Raw genomic sequence first — 21993 nt, 5'->3', positions numbered from 1 at the left:
AACATAGTATAGTATTAACCTTTACATTTTACAACATATGTATGATGTTAAAACAATCTAAAACATCAAGATCTCATCATTGTCTGACTCGGTAGTAGTTGCCCATTGAATAACTTATCCCTTTATTCATCATATTCTTTCCTATGTCTTTACCAATTTCTTTATAATCTACATATCATACTTCTCAAGATATGGCAACATCATATTGAATTAGAAAATCAATTTCTTGACATCAATGACAAAATAATAATATCAAGATAGTAAAATATCTTTAATCAGTTATGTCCATAATCATCAACAACCTTCTCAATATCCTTATTGAAATGTCAACAATCTTTCATTGTCTACTATAATGCAATATTGTCAACACCTCCTGCCCTATCAAAGAACCAAAAGAGAAACTTTATTTGCCAATCCTCCCATTATACTCTCGTCGCGGATACCCTGTTTAAACGAGGTCTAGACGATACTCTTTTAAGATGTCTTGAACAAGAAGAATCTGAGAAGGCTTTACATGAAGTCCATAATAGCATTTGTGGCACTCATTCAAGTGGTCTTACCCTTTCGAAAAAACTCATACGCTTGGGCTATTATTGGCTGACTATGGAACATGATTCTTTTTAGATAGATAGAACATGCAAACAATGTTAGATCCATGGGAACTTGATTCATGCACCAACACAAGAACTTCACGCTTTAGTAATATCTTGGCCTTTCTGCCAATGGGAACTTGATCTAGTAGGAAAGATAGATAAATCCTTCTTCATCCAATGGTCACAAATTCATCCTTATAGCTATAAAATATTTCACAAAGCGGATTGAGGCAGTACCTCTCATCAATATCACATGAAAACAAATTGTTGCATTTATCTTGAATTACATCATATGTCGCTATGGAATACCCATGACCATTATCACAGATAATGGGTGACCGTTCAAGAATTAGGATGTACAAGAGCTATGTGAGAAATTCAAGATCCAACACATATTTTCCACACCCTACTATCCACAAGGGAACTAGCAAGCAAAAGCTTCAAACAAAACCATTCTGAAAATCCTCAAAAAGACAGTGAATGATGCTAGCAAAGATTGGCATGTTTAATTGAACCCTTCTCTATGGACCTACCATACTAGTATTCGCACGCCAACAGGTGCCACACCTTTCTCTCTTGTTTATGGATCAGAAGCAATACTGCCAATTGAAGTAGAGATACCTTCTCTACAAGTATCATTAAAAGGTCTTATCCCAGATGAAGAACAACGAGTATCTAGACTGTAAGAGCTAGAATCGATTCATGAATGAAGACAAAATGCCTTTGATCATTTAAAGGTATATCAATAAAGAATGTGTCGGAGTTATAATCACAAGGTCAAATCACGAGTATTTCAAGTTGGGGAACTAGTACTAAAAGAAAATCCACGTAACCAATCAGATTGAGAAAAGAAAGGAAAGTTTGAACCAAACTGGTTAGGACCATTTGTGGTCACATCAGTATTTGGGTCAGGAGCATATCAGCTATCAACATAGGATGAGGATCAGCTCGAAGAACCAATCAATAGCATGCACCTGAAGAAGTTTTATGTTTGAAAAATTTAAAAAAAATTTAAAAAACAATAAAAAAAGCAAAAAAAAAAAAAAATCAAATATGAGAAAAAGGGCAATAAAAACAGAGGGTGAAAACTTGGCAAATAGGTGCTATCTATCAGCTAGCTCTTCCATCTATTAGTTCATGCATCTTTCTGCTTGCATTCATCCTCCATCAATGCTATCCATATCCATCATAAGCTTTTGTAAATACGCAAACATCGTCACTGCTCTCTCACCATGGTTTGGATCGTTGGGTATATCATAACAACTTTGTTTCTAGGCTTGAGGTAAAATCCTACAACTAGCTGGGGGAAAAATTCTCAATCATTTTGAGTTTAATCAAACAGGTAAAACAATAGCTAGACAACACTTATCAAGCGAAAACACTGAGACACATCCAACATTGAACATAAAATCACATTGTTAACTATCAAGCTATCACACGTCAGTCTAAGCATATCATACATTTTTTAATGGATGATATCTTTCAGATACTGCTTTCTGCACTTTGGTTCAACTTTATTATCTTGATTTTCATTGTCATGATTTCTGAGTGCATCTTGGATGTCTTTGACTAGAGGAACAAGGAAGGAACATGATATTTTTCTTGTTTGTTGTCTATAAATTAATCATTAGTAGGTAAAAATTTGTCTCAGGACATGATCATCGGAGTATCATTGAAGACATTTCCGATTTGCATATACCAATGGTTAATATTGCCTATTTTACGCAAGCAACACTTAGGTCATCTTGGTTTAATTATACCTCAATGCTTGTGCTAACTTGAAATATCAAAATATAGGAGAGAAATGCTCAGGTCATCATGGTTCAATTATACCATCGATGTTTGCACTCACTTCCCACATTTCAAAAGCTCAATGATGACAAAAAGAAATAACCTAGTGACTGGTCCAATCATAGCTTTGCATTTCATTAGCATTTCATTGGCATTTAGCTTGCATTTCATTCTTGCATGGGATCCCAAAAGCTCATCTTATCCAAGGTCAAATATATTGCAAGAATCATCAATGCATTATCATATGTGTATACACAGTCAGAATGATGACTCATCTCTCTCCAGATATTGTCAACCCAATGTAAATCTTATGCTACCTCTCAAATGCACCAACATCAACATATCTAAATCATCCTACAACTTGATATCAACAAAATGTCAGTTCTTTATCCAATCAACCTTATGCATCTTATCAATCGATCGCATCTCATCTATTTTATCATGTCTTATACAAGATGTATCTTTCCTGAAACCAGACACTTCTGATCAAGTCTTATACAGGATATATCATTCCTAAAACCAGATGCTTCTGATCTTCTTTGTCTTATATAGGACGTATCTTTCATGAAACCAAACTAAATCTAGATCTTATCAATGTAATCAAACCTAATCAAAATCTATCAAACTCTATCAATCATCAAGAACCACACCATCGTGATCAAAGAACTCACACTTTCATCAATCAATGTTGCATAATAGAATCTTTTCTAATCAGGACATCAATTTCACAATCATCCAAACCACTCCAACAAATCACTTATCTCAATTGATCTCCTGAGGGGGCATAATTGTACCGCAATTTATCAATCAATGTCTGGGGCATCCTATCAAACCAATATCTAATCTCAAAACAAAATTATTCTTTGAATCAATGCGTTATCACACCTCGCTTCAAAGAGGGGCAAAATGTATACACCTAAAAATGATCTAAAGATAATTAATTGAATAAGCAATTATTTAATTAATCCTCCTTCCCAATTTAATTGAATTCATTAGCAATTTGATTAAATTCTCCCATTCATCTACTTATTAATAAATCTAAGGATTTATTTAATAGGTTCATTTCAATAATCCCCTTTAATTAATTAATTCCCCCCATCAAATTCATTTCTTCTAAATCCCTAATTAATTAAAACAAATCAATTCATGAGTTGTTGAAATTTAACTAGCCTTTTCCTATTATTTTAATTTTTAAATTCAAATTCTCCTAACTTCTAACCACCTAACCTAACCACTCCTAAACCTAATCCATTCCATCTAACCCTGGGTTTAATTAACCCCATCTTAGCTTGCACATCCTAACCACCATGTTCCCTTTCCTTGGACACTTTTCCCTCTCATGAGCACATCTTCTTGACACTTGTCACCAAGTGTTCCCTTCAAACCAGCCTCTTTTCCTACAAACCTCCAATTGTCCCCTTTCATCCAACCTCTTCTTCAACCACCTCCAATATCACCCTTGATATCTTTAGACTTAATCTTGACCGTTGATTCCTGCCACCTCACCCCTGGCCTTGGAAATCCTATAAATATCCCCCTTATTAGAGCACAAAGGATCCTGATCCCATCTCATTTGCATCTCATGCATTGTTACTATAGGCATAATAGCTCTTAGTTTATCATTTGAGCATCATTATTATAGCTTAATTGTCTTAGATCTAGCTTATTTTCTAGCTTATTCTCATCATTTCTAGCTTAAGTGCATGATCATTTTCATCTTAAATCCTCCATCTAGGTGTAGTCAAGTCACTGGAATTGCCTAACCAGATCTGAGAGCAAATTCTTACTTGCATTTATTAAGAGGCGATAGATCGATTAGCCATTATTTCATATTTCTTTGTTTACATTTGCTAATCATGCTTGTAATGATCTATTGAGTATTTTTCTGTTGCAACTGCAGGTTCACACTTCACAGAGCACGACACTAAGAAATTATAATGTACATATTTGATGTAGAAACCTTCCTCATGCTTCCAAAATACATATTCACATAGGCAATTCACTTCCCACAAAATCAAATGATAGTGATACAAATATTGCAACAAAACTACTTAATTTAATTCAATTTTAATTCAAAACAAACTATACAACTACAAAAAATTAATTATAATGTTTAGATTTCAATTGGCCTATCTCTCTCTCTACAAAGTAACCTTCTATATGATTTTTGGCTATGAAAACTCTTATCTCCACCTATCCTCACATAAGCCTTAAATGCAATTTGCAATACTCTGCATCAATAGTTGGCTTCTCCAATTCTCACAATTCCCCACCTCTATCTTTGACCAGTCCCAAATTCTATTTATTGAGCCAATACCTGTCACAAATCCACCTCTTGGCTTCAACCCGCACTCCCTTGGTCAATACCTCTCTCCTCTTATATCACATATTCTCCAATTTCTATTAGTTATTATACATCGATTTATTTCTACCAATTAATAGTTCATTCAACTCATGACTGATTGGCTTCCCATTTCTTCTAATTGATGGCTATGCCTTTTCAATTTTCTAACTTCACATGTATATTGGCCTTTTGTCTCCACTCTATGCTATTCATCTTATGGGCTTCAAAACTATGTTTTAATTAAAAATAAAGGCCTTCATTTTTAAACGCCCAATATTTGATTTCAAAATTATTTCAAATAACAAATGGGCACCACTCAGTTGCAGTTGCTTGCAAGTTTCTAAGCCTTTCTTACAATCACTATTGTCCATATTTGTGGTGATCAAGACCAAAGTTGTACCAACATGAAATTCACCCACAATTGAATCACACCACAAGCCCAAACAACAATATGAATTTTGGAGATTTCTCTATGCCCAAAACACCCAAGTCAACCTTGCTTACCACCAATAAGGAATATATAGTCGTTCATAATCCATGTTTATGTTTCCACATTTTGCATACATATCCACCAACGAAATTGCAATTTGAGTATTTTATAGAGTTTCTCATCCCTTATGCTTCAATAGATAATTGTACCCTACTCCAACACTCCTACACAGGATGAAAGGATGTTGGTAAAGGTTGTGGAGGGTGGTTTTATACTAGCTAATTGCATTTTCTTAAAATTTTCTCATCATTTCTCTCTATGAGACAACATTTCTTTGAGGCATTATTGAAAAAAAAAAGTTCAGCCTCATCAACCATGTTATGCATATCTTAAAAATGTTTTTGGGTGATGTTGATTTCTTGTCTTCTTGGTCACTCTTGCATCAAAATTTCTTATTGATTGTTTAACTTCTAAACATTGGTTATTTCAATAAGCTATTCCATAAATAATTTCAAAGCAAAAATTTTTACTGCAACGTAAATTTTTCTAATTATTAAATCTCCATTTCCAAACTAGTGTTCTATTAAAATCTTATTTGCCTAGCTTTTGGGTATGTTTTTTTAACTTCTTTGATAATTTTGATTCAAAACACATTTTGTAAAATCTGGTCTCCATAGCACAAGATATTGAAATTCTAACTAACAATTAGGTTACATCCATAGTTGTTTTTTTTTTTTTTAAAAGAATACAATTAAATTGTTTGTGTCTTTGAATCTTTTTAGAAGGTTATCATTTGTTACAAATCTTTCTTCCAATGTACATAGAATTTTAATGGCTTAAGTACACACCACTTTCTCTAACTTAATTGCACTACTAGTGAAACAACTGTGGGTTCTTTCTACATCCATGACTATCTGGAAGGTCCACCACTCTTTTAAAAATAAATATCTCTTAGTGTATTTTACCTAAAAAATTTAAATATAAGTATGCTAGTTGCATTTGATTGAAAGTTTCAAACACATTTTGTGAATATCCTATACACATAATTCTATGAAATCACATTTCTTTTAAAAATCTGATCAAGCAATTTATGTGCTTGATTTATGCTTCCACATTTTGTATATATGTCTACTAAAGCATTTCCAACCATAATATCTAAATTTATTCACCTTCCATTATGTTTTGATGGATGTCCATACCGTATTCCAAAGCTATCATTTAAATAGTTGAGAGTATACTAGAAAATAAAAATAGATCGGATTGGAAACTTGTTTGTTGCGTAAGGTAAAATGGTGCAACTTCATCGTGAGGAAGCCAACCATTTCCCATGAGATGATATGTACATGGTGTTTTATGGGATCAAACACTTTTGGTCATCCACGAAACTTTAGTTGAGGAACAAAGGTTCATGTTGCTAATACATTTTATTCAATGTAACACTCATTTATTAAGTATCATTTTTGTTAATTTAAATGATCGGAGAGAAACACATACATAATACAAAACAAAGAAACAATAATACAACAAGGATATGAGACATAAAATTATAGTGGTTCACCATACAGGCCATGTCCACTGTCAACCAAGGAAAAATCTTTATTAATCATTATCAAATACATCTCCATACATGACTACACAGAGTCATTTATACAATCACGTTCAGATATGAAACCAAGAGTTCAAAGAATGTGAATGGTCATGTGACCGTTGGGATTCACATTCCCAACAATCTCCCTCGTGAAGGTCAACCAGTACAACCATGCACAACAATATCCCTACTTTCATTCCAAAACTCATAATACAACAAGTCTACAAGATTTTCTCTTTACAAAGTCTTGTTCACAAATGGTGGGAGCTAACCTTCTCCATGCCAGGTTAGAGTTAAAAACTCTTTCAGACATAAACTCATTCTCAATCAATCCACCTTGTAGAGCTTCATCCTGTGAACTGTAAATCTCATGCACCTCAATGTTAAAACTACCCTCTCCAATTCCATATCTATTCTCTGCAATTCAGTTAGATACATAACGATCATCATCATATTGTCCACAAATTCCATATTGGACCCTACTATGAGCTCCATGGTCCCTTTTACCATAACAACCACCACTATAATGATCATCATAGCATATGTAATAATGATCCCCTCCAAAACAGTCTCCATAACCAGCACGACCATCTGATTCAACCTCCACCACCACAATCTGTCTGGCCATCTCTGAGAAATTGAGGAGCACCTGCTTCACCGCATCCCCCCAACCTCTCCCAAATGTTGACCTGGCCAGAATTGAAGGAAACAGGGGAGTAACAAAAAATACAAACAGATTTATATTAAACATAATAAAGTATTACATAGATTGACTGAGTTGTTGCTCTTACATTTAGACTTCCTTCAGATGAACACCTTACATTCATCAGCTCTGTGGAGTTGGACTCTTAGAAGAGAGTGCTTACAAAATGTAGTGCTATGAAATATATAGACCTTCTACATACCATAGAGGAGAGAAGGCATACATAAAATAATATATTTTGAACTGCCCAAAAAGCATGTGATTTGACAAAAAGACAGGTTGAAGAGTACATGATAATCCATCCAAATCCAAGGAAAATCTACTTCGATCTCTATTTGTGACAAGTCTGCAGATATGATGTACATACAGAGGATATGACATGATAAGTTAGGTGGGAGTAGTTGGGATTATATCTCCAACACTTCCTCTTAATCACAACTACCAATTTTCACAATTCCAATTTCCTGCTTCACTTCTCTCACTGATGCTTCGGCATCTAAAACTTTCAAATTCTAGAGATCAAACCTAGGAAATCCCATGATCCTGTTGGGATGCTCTAACCATGAGCTCTGGCCCTTTTCGTAATGAGTCCATTGTAGGTTCAGGTGTGATTCACTTTTACTATCAACACCTCCCATAGAGTCACACTATGGGTGCTCGGGGATCTCAATTCCAATGGGCTTTGCTAGCCTCAAACATGTTTACACAGATTGCTATTGCATTCAACAATATTACTTTTTCATCAATTGACAACTTCACTTACATTTTCACAGCTTGAAGCACTTGATATCCTCCTCTCAACTTCTGATCTACAAACTTTAAACATGAACACAATTTTGGTTTCTCAACCTTTTCTCCAACAGGTGCAACTGTGCATTGATAATTTCTTCCTCTTTTATCTATGATCAGAAAATAATCTTTAAACTCATTTCATCGGCACCTTGACAGTGCATCATTTTTGCAACCTTTGCTCTTCAAAATTCTATGATCTCATTTTGACTTCACATTGTTGTCTTCTTTTTGTCTCCAATGATCATCTCTTACTCTCACTTCACAAAACTGCACTGTAGGTTTCTCTTCGCCATGGTCTCCTATCCCTAGTTTCTCTTGGCCATGGTCTCCTATCCCTGATGACAACACTGGGTAGTTAGGAACATTCACTAATTGATGGCATTTGTGCTTACTTGCCTTCTTTTCTTCTCTCTTTACAACAACACTTTTGACTTCATCTTCTTTAATGAAGATCTTCAATTTTTTAGTGGCCTCCAATTTGATTGTGGTTGTTTCTTCTCCTCCTCTAATGTAGGTATCTCCTAGACACTTTACTTGGAATCAGGGGTCTTTGTTTTGCGATGGCTCTCTTCCTATGGCCTTTCAATTTTACTTTCTAATGACTCTTGACAACCTATCGCTCGCTGATCTTTAGCAGAACTTCTCTTTCCATGTTGCAATATCTACTTGATAGTAGCTTTCTTTGATAGATTTCAAATACGTGATCACAACTTCAACACTCACGCTCTCCTTTATCCTATGGGAATGACTATGACTTCTGAAATCAAGTGTACATTTGCAAACTCTTGTTTTAGGGACAAATTAGTAAAAAGTCCACAGCATTTGCCATTACAACTTGACTGACTTTGAAAACACAATGATGCAAACAAGACACAAAACTTCTTACAACTATACAGCTTAGACTTGGGTAGGTTATTTCTTCAGTGGACTTAAGTGTCTTCTTCTTTTTCTTCATTTTTTAACACAAGCACGTACATGCCTATAGACTCATCTACTAGACCAGCATCTTCTCTGTTTCCTACTAACACTAGATTTTTTCCTCACCCTAGCTAGCTAACAACTCTGCCCTGATGTCCAGGCTCTTATACAACTTCATACCATTGATCTTCTCATAGAGAACTCTTTGAATAGCCCTTCCAACATAGTCATGCATGGCTCAACAAATTCCACTGATGCAAACAAACAAAAATTGATAAATACTTGATTCCTCTCTCAACAATTATATGTCTAAGCACGGGTTTCACTATCATTGACTGGCACCCTCTGGAATTGTCTTCTACGATTTTGATTGTCTTCCATTGTGATAGACAACAAAAAATTCATCAATCTAAGACACCCCTTTTCTTGACCACGATTCCATTGTTCAATAAAAAATTCAAACCTCCTATAGACACTGTGATCTATCTCACTTAGGAACAACTCTCATTTATACCCAATACAGCTCGACACTACAGTACCCAATCCATGGCAGTGGCAATTTAACACAACAAGGAACCATACCAAGCTTTTGACAAGTAAAACTTTGCTAACTAGCTTTAGGCTCTAATACCAAATGAAGGAAACGGGGGAGTAACAAAAAAGACAAACAAATTTATTAAACATAATGAAGTATTACATAGATTGACTGAGTTGCTGCTCTTACATTTAGACTTTCTACAGACGAACACCTTACATTCATCAGCTCTGTGGAGTTGGACTCTTAGAAGAGAGTGCTTACAAAATGCAATGCTATGAAATATATAGACCTTCTACATACCACGGAGGAGAGAGGGCATACATAAAATAATATATTTTGAACTGCCCAAAAAGCATGTGATTTGACAAAAAGACAGGTTGAAGAGTACATGATAATCTATCCAAATCCAAGGAAAATCTGCTTCAATCTCTGTTTGTGACAAGTTTGCAAATATGATGTACATGCAGAGGATATGACATGATAAGTTAGGTGGGAGTAGTTGGGATTATATCTCCAACATCTGACCCCTCTTGAATCCATTGTTGCAAGCCCTATGGGCTCCCCTAAGATGAAAAGGAAATCATTAACATAGATATGCAAACTGGCTTAGGTCATGACAATGACTCCCTTCGAGGGAAGCTCCATTTTTTTCTCGAGGCTTTTGAGCCCCATAGCCAAAGAAACTGATTGCCCACATATTTGATCTATCACCTTCAGTTCCTTTTTCTACGTGAGTTTTAACTCACTGCCCTTGGTGGCCCCTGTTGGAGGTTCAATTTCATTATCACCTTCTCCAAAAAGTCCTCCCCGATTGCATACATCCACCCTAGCCTCTGAGAATTCCTTCATTCATGATCTTGCAATTATTCCAAACATGTCATTTGACACCTCGCCATGCTCTGGTTTGAATTTTTTTATCATTTCTTCCTATTGTTTGCTTTTGCACTGCTGGGATGCCATTTCACAAGCTTGTGTCAGCTTACTCTTAGATATAAATTTAATTTCAGCAACTTGGGAACGCATCTCATGTAAAGCCTTCTCAAAATCAGAAACACGCTTCTTCTCGCTTTTCAGCTTCAGTTGCTTCTCTGAGATCCAAAGCAAGCTTTATCTCTTTAGTTTCATATTATCTCTCAAGCAGTTCTTTAGCCTGTAAGTTCTTGAAAACTTCTTCTTGGCAAGGCACCTCTTGAGCTTCCGTCATGAAAACTTCATATTTTGGCTCTGCTATCTTTACTTCTCTGAGCATACGATAGCGCAAATCTTCCATTTCATCTTCCAAAAAATATATTCGCTCTGTGAGCCATAGATTCTCCTCTTTTAGCCTCAGAATTGGGTTGTTCTGGTAATCCTCCCAATTCTTGGTCTCGTCTTCCTCAATTTCATCTTCACTTGCCTCGGCTTCTTTAGAATCTTCTACTTCTTCAACAATTTCCACTTCTAATTGCAAGCCATGGAAATCTCCCTTCACCATAGGGACATCATCAATTTTCCAATCAAAACTATTGATATATGCCTCAATAGTTGAGAAAGAAACATATCCAACATCCTCATCCTCTTCAGCTGAAACCTCCTCTTTTTTCCAACCATACCACCAATGTACATGGTAGATTGTTTTAGCTTTCGTTGGCACAACATCACTTCCTTCTGAGTCTAAATTGCCGAGAAATTGGTCAGTGACATAATTAGCTTTATCTTCTTCCATCTTTGCTCAATAACTTCACCTAAGGTCTGATGACAATTGATAATTAAAAACGTGTAGAGAAAATATTTAAACAACACAAAACAAAGAAAGAATAATACAACGAGGACACGAGACACAAAATTATAGTGGTTCACCATAAAGGCTACGTCCACTCTCAAGCAAGGAAATCTCTTTATTAATTGTTATCAGATACATCTCCATACATGACTACACATAGTCATTTTGGGCTATCATTTTGTTAGTTGAGAGTATACTAGCAAATGAAAATTGATCCGGATTGGAAACTTGTTTGTTGCATAGGGTGAAATGGTGCAACTTCATCGTGAGGGAACAGACCATTTCCCATGAGATGATATATACATGCTGTTTTACTGGATCAAACACTTTTGGACATTCACGAAACTTCAGCGAAGGAACAAAGGTTTATGTTGCTAATACATTTTATTCAATATAACACTCATTTATTAAGTACTATTTCAAAGTACTGACGCTTTATGTAAGTGAAGTAATTATGATCCGACAAGTAAAATCAAATTAGAGAAACTAATTTTGTGAACTACACCTAACATAGGAAGAAAATTTGTTTACTTTTTACGGGTCATAAATTACATACTTCTTACGGGTCATACTCGAGTTGGAAAAAATCTTTATTTCTTACGAGTCACAATCGATTAGGAAAAATATCTAAATGTGTGGACGAAGAAAGAGAGAACAAAGTTCTGTTCGATTTTTCAATACGACAGACCGATTAAAGGTATAGAATTGCCCCAATTCGTTGGGGAACCAATTCTTAGTGGTGAACTTGAAATAGTGACAGCTCTACTACGCTGTAAATTCTCGAAGATTATACAAAAGCAAGGCGTCATTAAAAGTACTGATCTACTTTATTTGTTTTATGGAAGAAATTCGTGAAGTTTCCCCTTCGCTCTACAAATAGGATGCATATAATTCTGTTCACCGCTCTTGTTGACAGTACTGATGTTTGGAAATTTAATGTACGAAAATGAAGTTTAGTTCCGAAAATGGAAGTCTATCCATTCTCTGTGTCACCGCAATCATTATTGGGATTTTTGTCTCGGTTCCTGCTCAGCCAGGTGAGAAAATGAATAACTTGAGCTTACATCATTATGTGCTTGGTTTTGTTAAACTAATTATGATTTCTTCTGGCAAAACAGGATTCCTCAACATTGATTGCGGGGGGATAAGAAATTCCATTGATTCAGAGACGAATATGACCTGGATTGTAGATGCTAACTATATAGATGTTGGCAATACAGCAAAATTTTCTATGCCAAATACACCATTCCACATGAAATCTCTAAGGTTTTTCCCAAAACCTCTAAATAAGTCTTGTTATCGGTTGCCTGCGAGACCGAACGTAAACTACCTCTTGAGACTCTCGTTTCTGTTTGGTAATTACAAGGAATTCCAAACACATCCCAGGTTTAATTACTCCGTTGAGACGGAGGGATTTCTTACTCACAGGACCCGGATAATTACCTATGCGGAAGATACACAGACGACTGGTGAAATGATCTTAACAAGTCCCAATGGTGTATTTCACGTTTGCTTGATTCGAAGTTTCGACGACACAGATCCTTTTATCTCTGCAATTCAGTTGAGAAGTCTTGTGAGTGGTATGTACGGTTTGCAAGTGAAGCCCGGCATAATGTTGCGCATATTGGAACGAATTGATGTTGGTAACAAATCACCCAAGCCTATCAGGTATGTATCAATTTCTTGGACACGCTTTTAGGCACGTTAAGCATTGGAATTATGTGTACCTAACAGATTAAGATATGCTTGCTTAGGTATCCTCAGGATGAATTCGATCGCTTTTGGTATTCAGACAACGATTTACGTTTAGGGACCAGTAATCTAGCAATATCCAAACGTTCGGTGGACTTCTGCAGCACAAAAAATAATAGCAGGAATTTCCCTCCGACAGTGGTGTTGCAGACAGCGCTTATAGCGGAAACAGCTACACAGCCTTTGGTTTTCTATCTAGATGCAGTGGAAGGCCAAAACTTAATTGTTCTATACTTTGCAGAGATCGAGGTTCTGAATGCTTCTGAATATAGGAAATTCAAAATTGTGATAAATAATATAGTAGTTGGCAATATAAGATTGGATGTGAAAAATAATTTTGTAGAACTGCCGGTGACATACAACAACACTGGAGTGTTTATAAAAGTTTCTATCGAGACTATTGAAGATGAGCCTGGTAAATCTAGCCGCAGAGCACTCATTAACGCTCTCGAGTATTATAAAATAGTCCCCACCGAGCTGCTCACTGATGCAATCGATGGTAAGTTTCAGATTTCGATTACAGCTCCAGCTCTTAGATACTATTGTTATTTGCGTTATACAAATGAACAACTGGATATCGCTTACCTGCAGTTAGTGCGCTTTTCTCTATTAAAACCACTTTTGGCATGAAGAACTGGACATCTGATCCTTGCTTTTGTATTGCGTGGGAGGGAATCACATGCAACGAAAACCACACAGTTAGAGTTGTAGAACTGTAAGTTGAAGCATATTACTGAATTGCATCTTGTTCTATGTCAAAAGTGTTCTTTAGAATAAACTGATGAGAGTTTGCTATCGATCTGATCTTTACCATTAGCGATCTATCGGGAAGGAATCTGTCTGGATCGGTACCAAGTCGTATCAACGACTTAATTGAATTGAGAAGCATGTGAGAGTTCTTCATATAGTGCTTCTTTCTTTTAGCTCTGTTTTCGATTGCTTAATGTATTATTACAAACTGTATATAGGTATTTAATATTCGCTCGCTACTTGTTTTCTAAATTTTACTTTGAACAGTTCCTTCCAGGACAACCATTTATCAGGATTTCTACCAGATCTGTGCAACTTAGCAAGATTGGAGATACTGTGAGTCCGTTACACATATTTTTAAATTGTGATGTTCGCTGATTCTTTGAATGATTGTTTCAAACAAAAAACAATTATTGCGATCGTATTTTCAGGCGACTTCAGGACAACAATTTCAGTGGTATCGTCCCAGACTGTCTGTCCAAATTGAAAGATTTAAAGGAATTGTAAGTTCTTTTAATTCTGGGATATTTCGATTGTTTTTTGTATTTCCATGATATGTAGAGTAAATTTGTGTGTGCGTTTTATCTCTCTGCCAGAAATCTAGAGAACAATAATTTCAGCGGAGTTTTACCCCAAGCGCTTATGTGCAATAGATTATTGGACCTTAGGTAATCTCTTATCTTTTCTCTTTTAAACCAATATACACAGATTGATTTCGTTATTTTTGCATAAATTCTTATTAGGGTAGAAAACTTGGGGTTGTAAGTTACTACGATCATCCAATTTCATAATTTGTAAAATTCCCTTCTGCAGGTACTCTGGGAATCCATATCTCCACAAAGTTGAAAATCAATGCCACTCCAAGGAAAACAAAATTAAGGTCGTGGTTGTACCAGTAATAGGTGCTCTCCTCGGTGGTTCGCTGGTGGTGATATTTGTCATTATGTACCGACGGAGAAGATGGATGAAGGCAAAAGGTAAGATGAATCATCACCCATTAGGTAAGGAGAGGGATTTGACATAGTTCTTCCAAAAACCAAATTTTGGTACTTGTCATTGAAACATTATTCATAGTTGCATTATCTGTAGTTATGTTTTGTAAAAAAATTGCAGATGTAGGTTTAATAGAGATCATGGAACCAAACACCTCGAGTTGCCGTTCATTCAGTCTGTTGGAGATGAAAACAGCCACAATCAATTTCAGGCAAAAGATCGGAGAGGGCGGTTTCGGAAGTGTTTACTTTGGCAGGTTACCTGATGGAATGGATGTGGCTATAAAGCTGCTCTCCTCCTCCTCAAAACAAGGACTGGCAGAGTTCCTGAACGAGGTAATGTCAAAGACCTAAATACACCTCAATATTGTTTACTGTAATAGTTCTAACTTAGGACTGAAGATGAAAGATCCAAGTTTACGTTCAAAAGTAAATAAACTTGAATGTTTTAGCTGTTAAGAAATAAATTATATTCTGAGTGATGTTGGGTTGGTCAAGGAGGGACTAGTAGTTTATTTGGTAGACCACTCCAACAACATCTAAAATGTCTTGGATTCTAGTTGTAAATGTCTTAGATTCTAGTTGTACTTGGTCCATATGAATAGTAATTCAACATTTGACATTGGAGTCAGCCTAAAATCACAAGTACATACAGTGTTGCTTAACAGGTTTTGGAAATAAGTCACACCAACACTAATGAGTCACAAGCACATGCAGTGTTTCTTAGTAAGTTTTGGAAATAAATCACACCCACACTAACAATAGGATGGTCAGTCCCTTCTTTTTTTTTCAACAACAAATTTAATTCAAACAAATATGACATCAAAATAAAATTATATTTTGATCCAAAAATATGTAACTAAGAAGCGTAATATAATATTTTGAGCCAACAATGAAACTGCAAGCTAGGTTCCTCACTGAGTTCTGTATAAAGTTTTTAACTGATTTAGACTCTCAAGCAAGTAATTTTGGCTTTAATAAGTATAATCTCTGATAATAGGACAGTAAAGCATCTGCCATTCAGACTCTTATAGTTTTTTTTAAAAAAAAATCGTAAGACTTCATATGTTATACTTGGAAGGACACTATATGTTTACTATGGTCTGTTTGTCTGGTTGCTTTCCTTCTTGATTTCTCAAAAGGCACATAGATGCTTCCAACATGAATTTTGTTAATTATCTACTAACTATGTCAGCTCTGTAATTTTTTGCATAATTAATATAAATCTAGCCATGCTTTCACCGATCAAAAACAATACTTGAATCTCTCCAACCATTACAACTTTTAACAGCTGCTAGCTCAAATCTGCATTTATAAACCATGGTTCTCATCCTTTTTCTGCATCCTTTGTTTACAAACAGCTGTATTTTCTGATGATGCAAGAATTATTAATAAATTTACTTTTATTTTAAAAACGTGGTTACCTCCTTTCAAGGTGCGACTTCTTCCTTCTGCTGCGATCTTACTTTTCACTGAATCCTTGACAATGATGGCTGGAGAAAAACTATCTGAAGCGGTTTGTCCCACTGATTCCTCGCAATTATTAATGGAAGCAATTTTATTAAGAAGGCAGCTACAAAAGACTTCCCAGCCCTATTGATACCAGTATATGGAATGAAAGAGAACAGAAATAAAACAAATTCATAGTTTAGATTGATCAGAAACAAAATACTACATGGATTGTTTGAGCTTCAGCTCTTCACACAAACACCTTGACATTTTACTGTTGGAACAGGGGAGTGAATAAGAAACAGAGCACAACAAACGTTTTTTTATTAAACAGAAATTCAAACATTACAACAGCACCAGCATCTGAGCTTTAACTCTTTTCATACATGATATTGTATAGTTTGAAACATCTTTGAGCAGACCCTCCTTCTCTCTTCGTATGCCCAGCACACTACCTTTTTTGTTTTCTACAGTAAAGGCAAACATCTAGACTCTTGTATCATTTTCTAGTAAGAGGGAAATCCAAAATATTAAATAACAATCCTGCGTATTGTACGTTGAACAGTCTGGAGGAGCCTGGAGGAGTAAATGCAAATTCATCTGAATCCAAGTAAAATCTATTTGTGTCGTGTCTGCAGATATCTTTGAGCATACGGATGATATGAGTCAGGATAGGTAAGATTAGACTCCAAGATTTACCTGCTGTTTTCTACAGCCTCATACAGCTCTATGGAGTTGGCCTTATCAAGGAGTGAGTTCCTGAATACAAAGCTGACCAATATATAGAAAAATCAAAAATATGGATGGATGGTCACATGGTTTTCTGCCAAATTATTAATATGGTTCACAACTCAAGGTCTGGAAAATCACACAAATTAATGAAAAGATGGGATAAGCTTTGGAAGGCAGAATAGGAGCTAAGGTTGATAAATGTCTTCATAATGATGTAGGCTGCCCTCTGCCAGGTGACTTGTGAATGCACAATGGTAGTTGTGATTACATTTTCTAACACATGAACTGTAACTCAAGATTAAATGTAGAAAACTTGATTCCTCACAAACAACTTCATTAATTACCATTTGTAAAAGCTATTCCAAATTTGATGTCCACTTTTTTTGTTGGTGATCAGATCAATCTCCTATCTCGAGTAAATCACAGGAATTTGGTGTCTTTGATTGGCTACTGCAACGACTCGAAGGAACTTATGCTTGTGTATGAACATTTGTGTGGAGGATCTCTTAAGGACCACCTCTACGGTAGGATAGTTCTTCATTACGAAAAAAATCATATTAGTTTGAAACACAGAGACTCATGATTATGTCCTTCCTCCAGGATCTCTATCAAACATTTCTACACTTGATTGGAAAACTAGACTTCGCGTAGCTCTAGACGCTGCTCAAGGTAATACAATGTACTGCCCCTTGTTATTTCTTCCAGTAGAACAAAATTAATAAACTAATGCCTTTGATTCTTTATTTTTCTTAATATCCAATGTGTTTCAAGGACTGGAATACCTGCATGTAAGCTGCACACCAAAAATCGTTCATAGAGATGTGAAAAGCTCAAACATCCTCCTCGACACCAATATGCGGGCAAAATTGGCAGATTTCGGTCTTTCAAAAATCATTGGCGATGACGTAATCTCAAGCCACATAACAACAACCGTCAAAGGAACTGTGGGATACTTAGATCCAGAGTAAACTATCTTATATTCTAGTCGCTCTGAGACTTTTTTAGTTTTTGTAGAAGCATCAACTGCCATACTATTCTAATACCCACTGCCATACTATTCTAATACTATTCTAATACCCACTGAGACTTTAACATTGAATTTTTTTGTTTCAGTTTTTGTAGAAGCATCAACTGCCATACTATTCTAATACCCACACTTGCTTTTCTTAATGAAAGGTATTTTTATACGAATAAGTTAACAGAGAGAAGCGATGTATATAGCTTTGGGGTAGTTTTGTTGGAGATGATATGCGGGAGGAAAGCAATTAATCCAGAGCTATGTGAAGAGGAGATAAGCCTTTTGAAATGGGTGAGCCTTTACATAAATAACACTTTACCATCTACCAAAGTTTTATTTCACTTAGCTCGTATCGTTTTAAATATAGGTAGATCTGATAGAGCTATAATATGTATGCATTTTATTTCTCGTCAGGTAATGCTTAATGTCGAGGGGAACGACGATTATGATGGTCCACTGAAAGGCATCATAGACCACAAGTTGTGTATGTCTGATATCGACATGAAATCTCTCTATCCTGTATTTAATCTGTCGCTTAAATGCATTCAGACTGAAGGATCCAAGAGGCCGACCATAACTGACATAGTAATACGGATAAAAGAAGCCATGGATATAATTATGTCCGAATATTCAACTGAAGTGATAAATGAGCCTCTGTGCTCCGCTGAATGTTGCTATTGTAGCCAATCTCAGTTCGGTCATGACATAACAATCCAAATTCTCTATGGCCGTGCTTTCAAACATTTAAAAGTACTGTAGGAATTTTACATTCCAATTTAATCTGAAGGGACTACGGTTAAAACAAACAGTCTTCTGAATTGCATCTGAAGCTTCTTTAGAAGAAGTAGGTTTTGATTATTTCAGGAATAGAATTATATTATTTCTTGATTTGACCGATGCCGTTTTCTATACAGAACTCATATCCTTGATCAGGCTGTGCCTCTTGACAAGTTGATGCTCTTATTTTAAAAATAAGAATAACTAGCACTTGCACCTTGGTGTGCAATGGGTACGTCGAATAGGTATGGAAGGTCAAATAGAAATTTTTTTTGTCTATTATTTGCATGCATTTTTGTAGTACATGAGGTCAATTATTTGCATACATTTATGTAGTACATGAGGTCAATTGAGGAAATTTAGAAAATAATGTTGTTTGTACAACAAAGATATTGATGGGGAAGTGCTAATTAAATCAAGAAGATAATCATGCTCCATTATGAATCTAGAGTCACGTGTTATGTTTGCAAGAGAGAGAGAGAGAGAGAGAGAGAGAGAGAGAGAGAGAGAGAGAGGTAAGGAGATATATTTAGGGGATAGAAATAGGAGAAGATGGACATTTTAAGATGGAGAAGGATATGTGGAGCAAGAGAGGGACGAGAGAGAGAGAGAGAGAGAGAGAGAGAGAGAGAGAGAGAGAGAGAGAGAGAGAGAGAGAGAGAGAGAGAGAGAGAGAGAGATAAACATATAGAGAGGGAGAGATATAGTAATAGAGAGATAGGGAAATGAGATAGAGATAGAGGGTGAGATGGAAGAGGAAATAGTGAGAGATAGAGATAGAAAGGTAAAGATATGTCAATATAGAGGTCTGGGGAGAGGGAGAGGGAAAAAGGGAGATATGTCTAGAGATACAAGGGGAGATACCTTTAGGGAGAGGGAGAGGGAGAGGTAGAGATGGAAACATGTCTAGAGATACAAGGGGAGATATCTCTAGGGAGAGTGAGAGGGAGATAGGTATACATATTTAGAGATGCAGGGGGAGATAGAAGAATAAGCATTGAGATAAAGAGCTAGAGAGGTATACATATTTAGAGATACAAGGGGAGATAGAAGAATAAGCATTGAGATAAAGAGCTAGAGAGGTAAAGTGATGATGTGTGTGTGTGTGTGTGTGTGTGTGTGTGTGAGAGAGAGAGAGAGAGAGAGAGAGAGATTCCAACCATTAGATTCAAATAGTTGAAGTTTAAGGTTTTTTAAATGGAAGCACAAATTCTACAATATAAATATTGGAAGCTAATTCCATAGTCAATAGTAGACTCATTATGCCTTTGAGAATGTTTAGTTAAATTAGTTAGTTGTTTCTTAGCCCATATTGACACATAAGTGTTGTAAGTGGTGCTTAGCTTGTCAAAATAATGGATAGAAATAGGAGCTAGGGATTAGAAGTATTAAATGGCATGGTCCTTAGGGTTCATATAAATAATTTAGGTAAGACTTTATCTTCATATGTAACATCTAGAGAGATGTCTAGAGATACAAGGGGAGATACCTTTAGGGAGAGGGAGAGGGAGAGAGGGAAACATGTCTAGAGATACAAGGGGAGATACCTCTAGGGAGAGTGAGAGGGAATAAGCATTGAGATAAAGAACTAGAGAGGTAAAGAGATGATGTGTGTGTGTGTGTGTGTGTGTGTGTGTGTGTGTGTGTGTGTGTGTGTGTGAGAGAGAGAGAGAGAGAGAGAGAGAGAGAGAGAGAGAGAGAGAGAGAGAGAGAGAGAGAGAGAGAGAGAGAGAGAGAGAGAGAGAGAGAGAAGTGTGGGAGGCCACATAATTCCAACCATTAGATTTGAATAGTTGAAGTTTCAACTTTTTAAAATGGAAGCACAAATTCTACAATATAAATATTGGAAGCTAATTCCATAGTCATTAGTAGACTCATTATGCCTTTGAGAATGTTTAATTAAATTAGTTAGTTGTTTCTTATCCCATATTGACACATAAGTGTTGTAAGTGGCGGTTATCTTGTCAAAACAATGGATAGAAATAGGAGCTAGGGATTAGAAGTATTCAATGGCATGGTCCTTAGGGTTCATATAAAAGATTTAGGCAAGACTTTATCTTCGTATGTAACATCTAGACATGCATTATTAAAAGATTATAGGTGAATATTTTGACTTTTCCATAATATAGCTCAAATATAGCTACAATAAAGTAAATGGGCAAGGGTTGTGTAACAACCTCACATGTAAAAGATGTGCAAAGTGAAGGATTAAACACACTATCTAGTTAGAGTTGCAATTTTCTTCTTAAGTTGATCGAACTATTTGACTAGTGTATTGAGGGTTTATAAGTGTGGGTAGTAGTAGTATAAGAGGCCTGGATAGAATGAATGTTGTATAAAGAGTGAGAGGTAAGAGGGAACGAAATGGTAGTAGAAGAGAAAATCATTCTATAACTGCAGAGTTGTCATAGAATGTCAAGGAGGAATGGTAGTGTTTATATGGGTATGAATAAACACTATCCAAGTTTAAACTAAGAACTTTAACTTATAGATATCTCAACAAAATTTAATATTGTACACATCCATAAAATAATTATTTCACTAGTTTCAACCTAAGTATATACCTCATTTGAACCTTCCTCAACTACCTTAAACTCAAATATTCTTTGCTAATTTGTATGCTGCACTGCAACTACAATTATCTATGATATCAATGTAATGTATACTAGAGTAGTTGCAAACACCTCTGAGGAAATTCCCCATCCTTTTGGGATAGAGTGGCAAGGTTGTAAAGTCTAGCTTTAAACCTGCCAATTGCCAATTGCAAAGTCTCTAAAGCTTTTTCAATAAATCTATTTTGTTAATATCATGTACTCAGGACGTTCCACGAGACAATATTTCTTTGAGGCATTCTGCCAAACAGTTCACCTGCCTTGTCGATGATTCCACATCTTGCATATCCTACAATCTTGGCATTCGGTCAAACAATTTTTGGAGGCATTTTATCAAGCAGTTCGCGTGCCTTGTCTATGCGTACACTTTCTGCATACACATCTAGCAGATCAATTGCAGCGACATCTGACTAAATCCCTCTATCGTTTATCCTTGGATGTCCATGTCCTGT

General features: G+C 35.9%; 1 protein-coding gene across 2 annotated transcripts; it reads left to right on the top strand.

Annotated features, from left to right (window-relative positions):
- The first annotated feature begins 12287 nt into the window (after positions 1-12287).
- On the top strand, positions 12288-19047 carry LOC131027374 (probable LRR receptor-like serine/threonine-protein kinase At1g67720). Of its 2 annotated transcripts, none has more exons than XM_057957412.2 (15): positions 12288-12496; positions 12578-13127; positions 13214-13710; positions 13803-13926; positions 14029-14100; positions 14229-14297; positions 14393-14464; positions 14558-14629; positions 14775-14962; positions 15075-15289; positions 17532-17658; positions 17735-17803; positions 17906-18098; positions 18311-18443; positions 18567-19047. In XM_057957412.2, exons 1-15 carry the CDS (start codon positions 12406-12408, stop codon positions 18909-18911), a joined length of 2817 nt encoding a protein of 938 aa, XP_057813395.2. In that variant the 5' UTR covers positions 12288-12405; the 3' UTR covers positions 18912-19047. The 2 variants fall into 2 exon arrangements, with proteins under 2 accessions (XP_057813395.2, XP_057813398.2); XM_057957415.2 differs by having other exon boundaries at positions 12289-12496; positions 14775-14938.
- The last annotated feature ends 2946 nt before the right edge of the window (positions 19048-21993 follow it).

The sequence above is a fragment of the Cryptomeria japonica genome, chromosome 1 (assembly GCF_030272615.1).
Source record: "Cryptomeria japonica chromosome 1, Sugi_1.0, whole genome shotgun sequence".
Taxonomy (NCBI): domain Eukaryota; kingdom Viridiplantae; phylum Streptophyta; class Pinopsida; order Cupressales; family Cupressaceae; genus Cryptomeria; species Cryptomeria japonica.
Note: the sequence above shows the minus strand (reverse complement) of the source record. Positions and strands in the feature narration are given on the sequence as shown.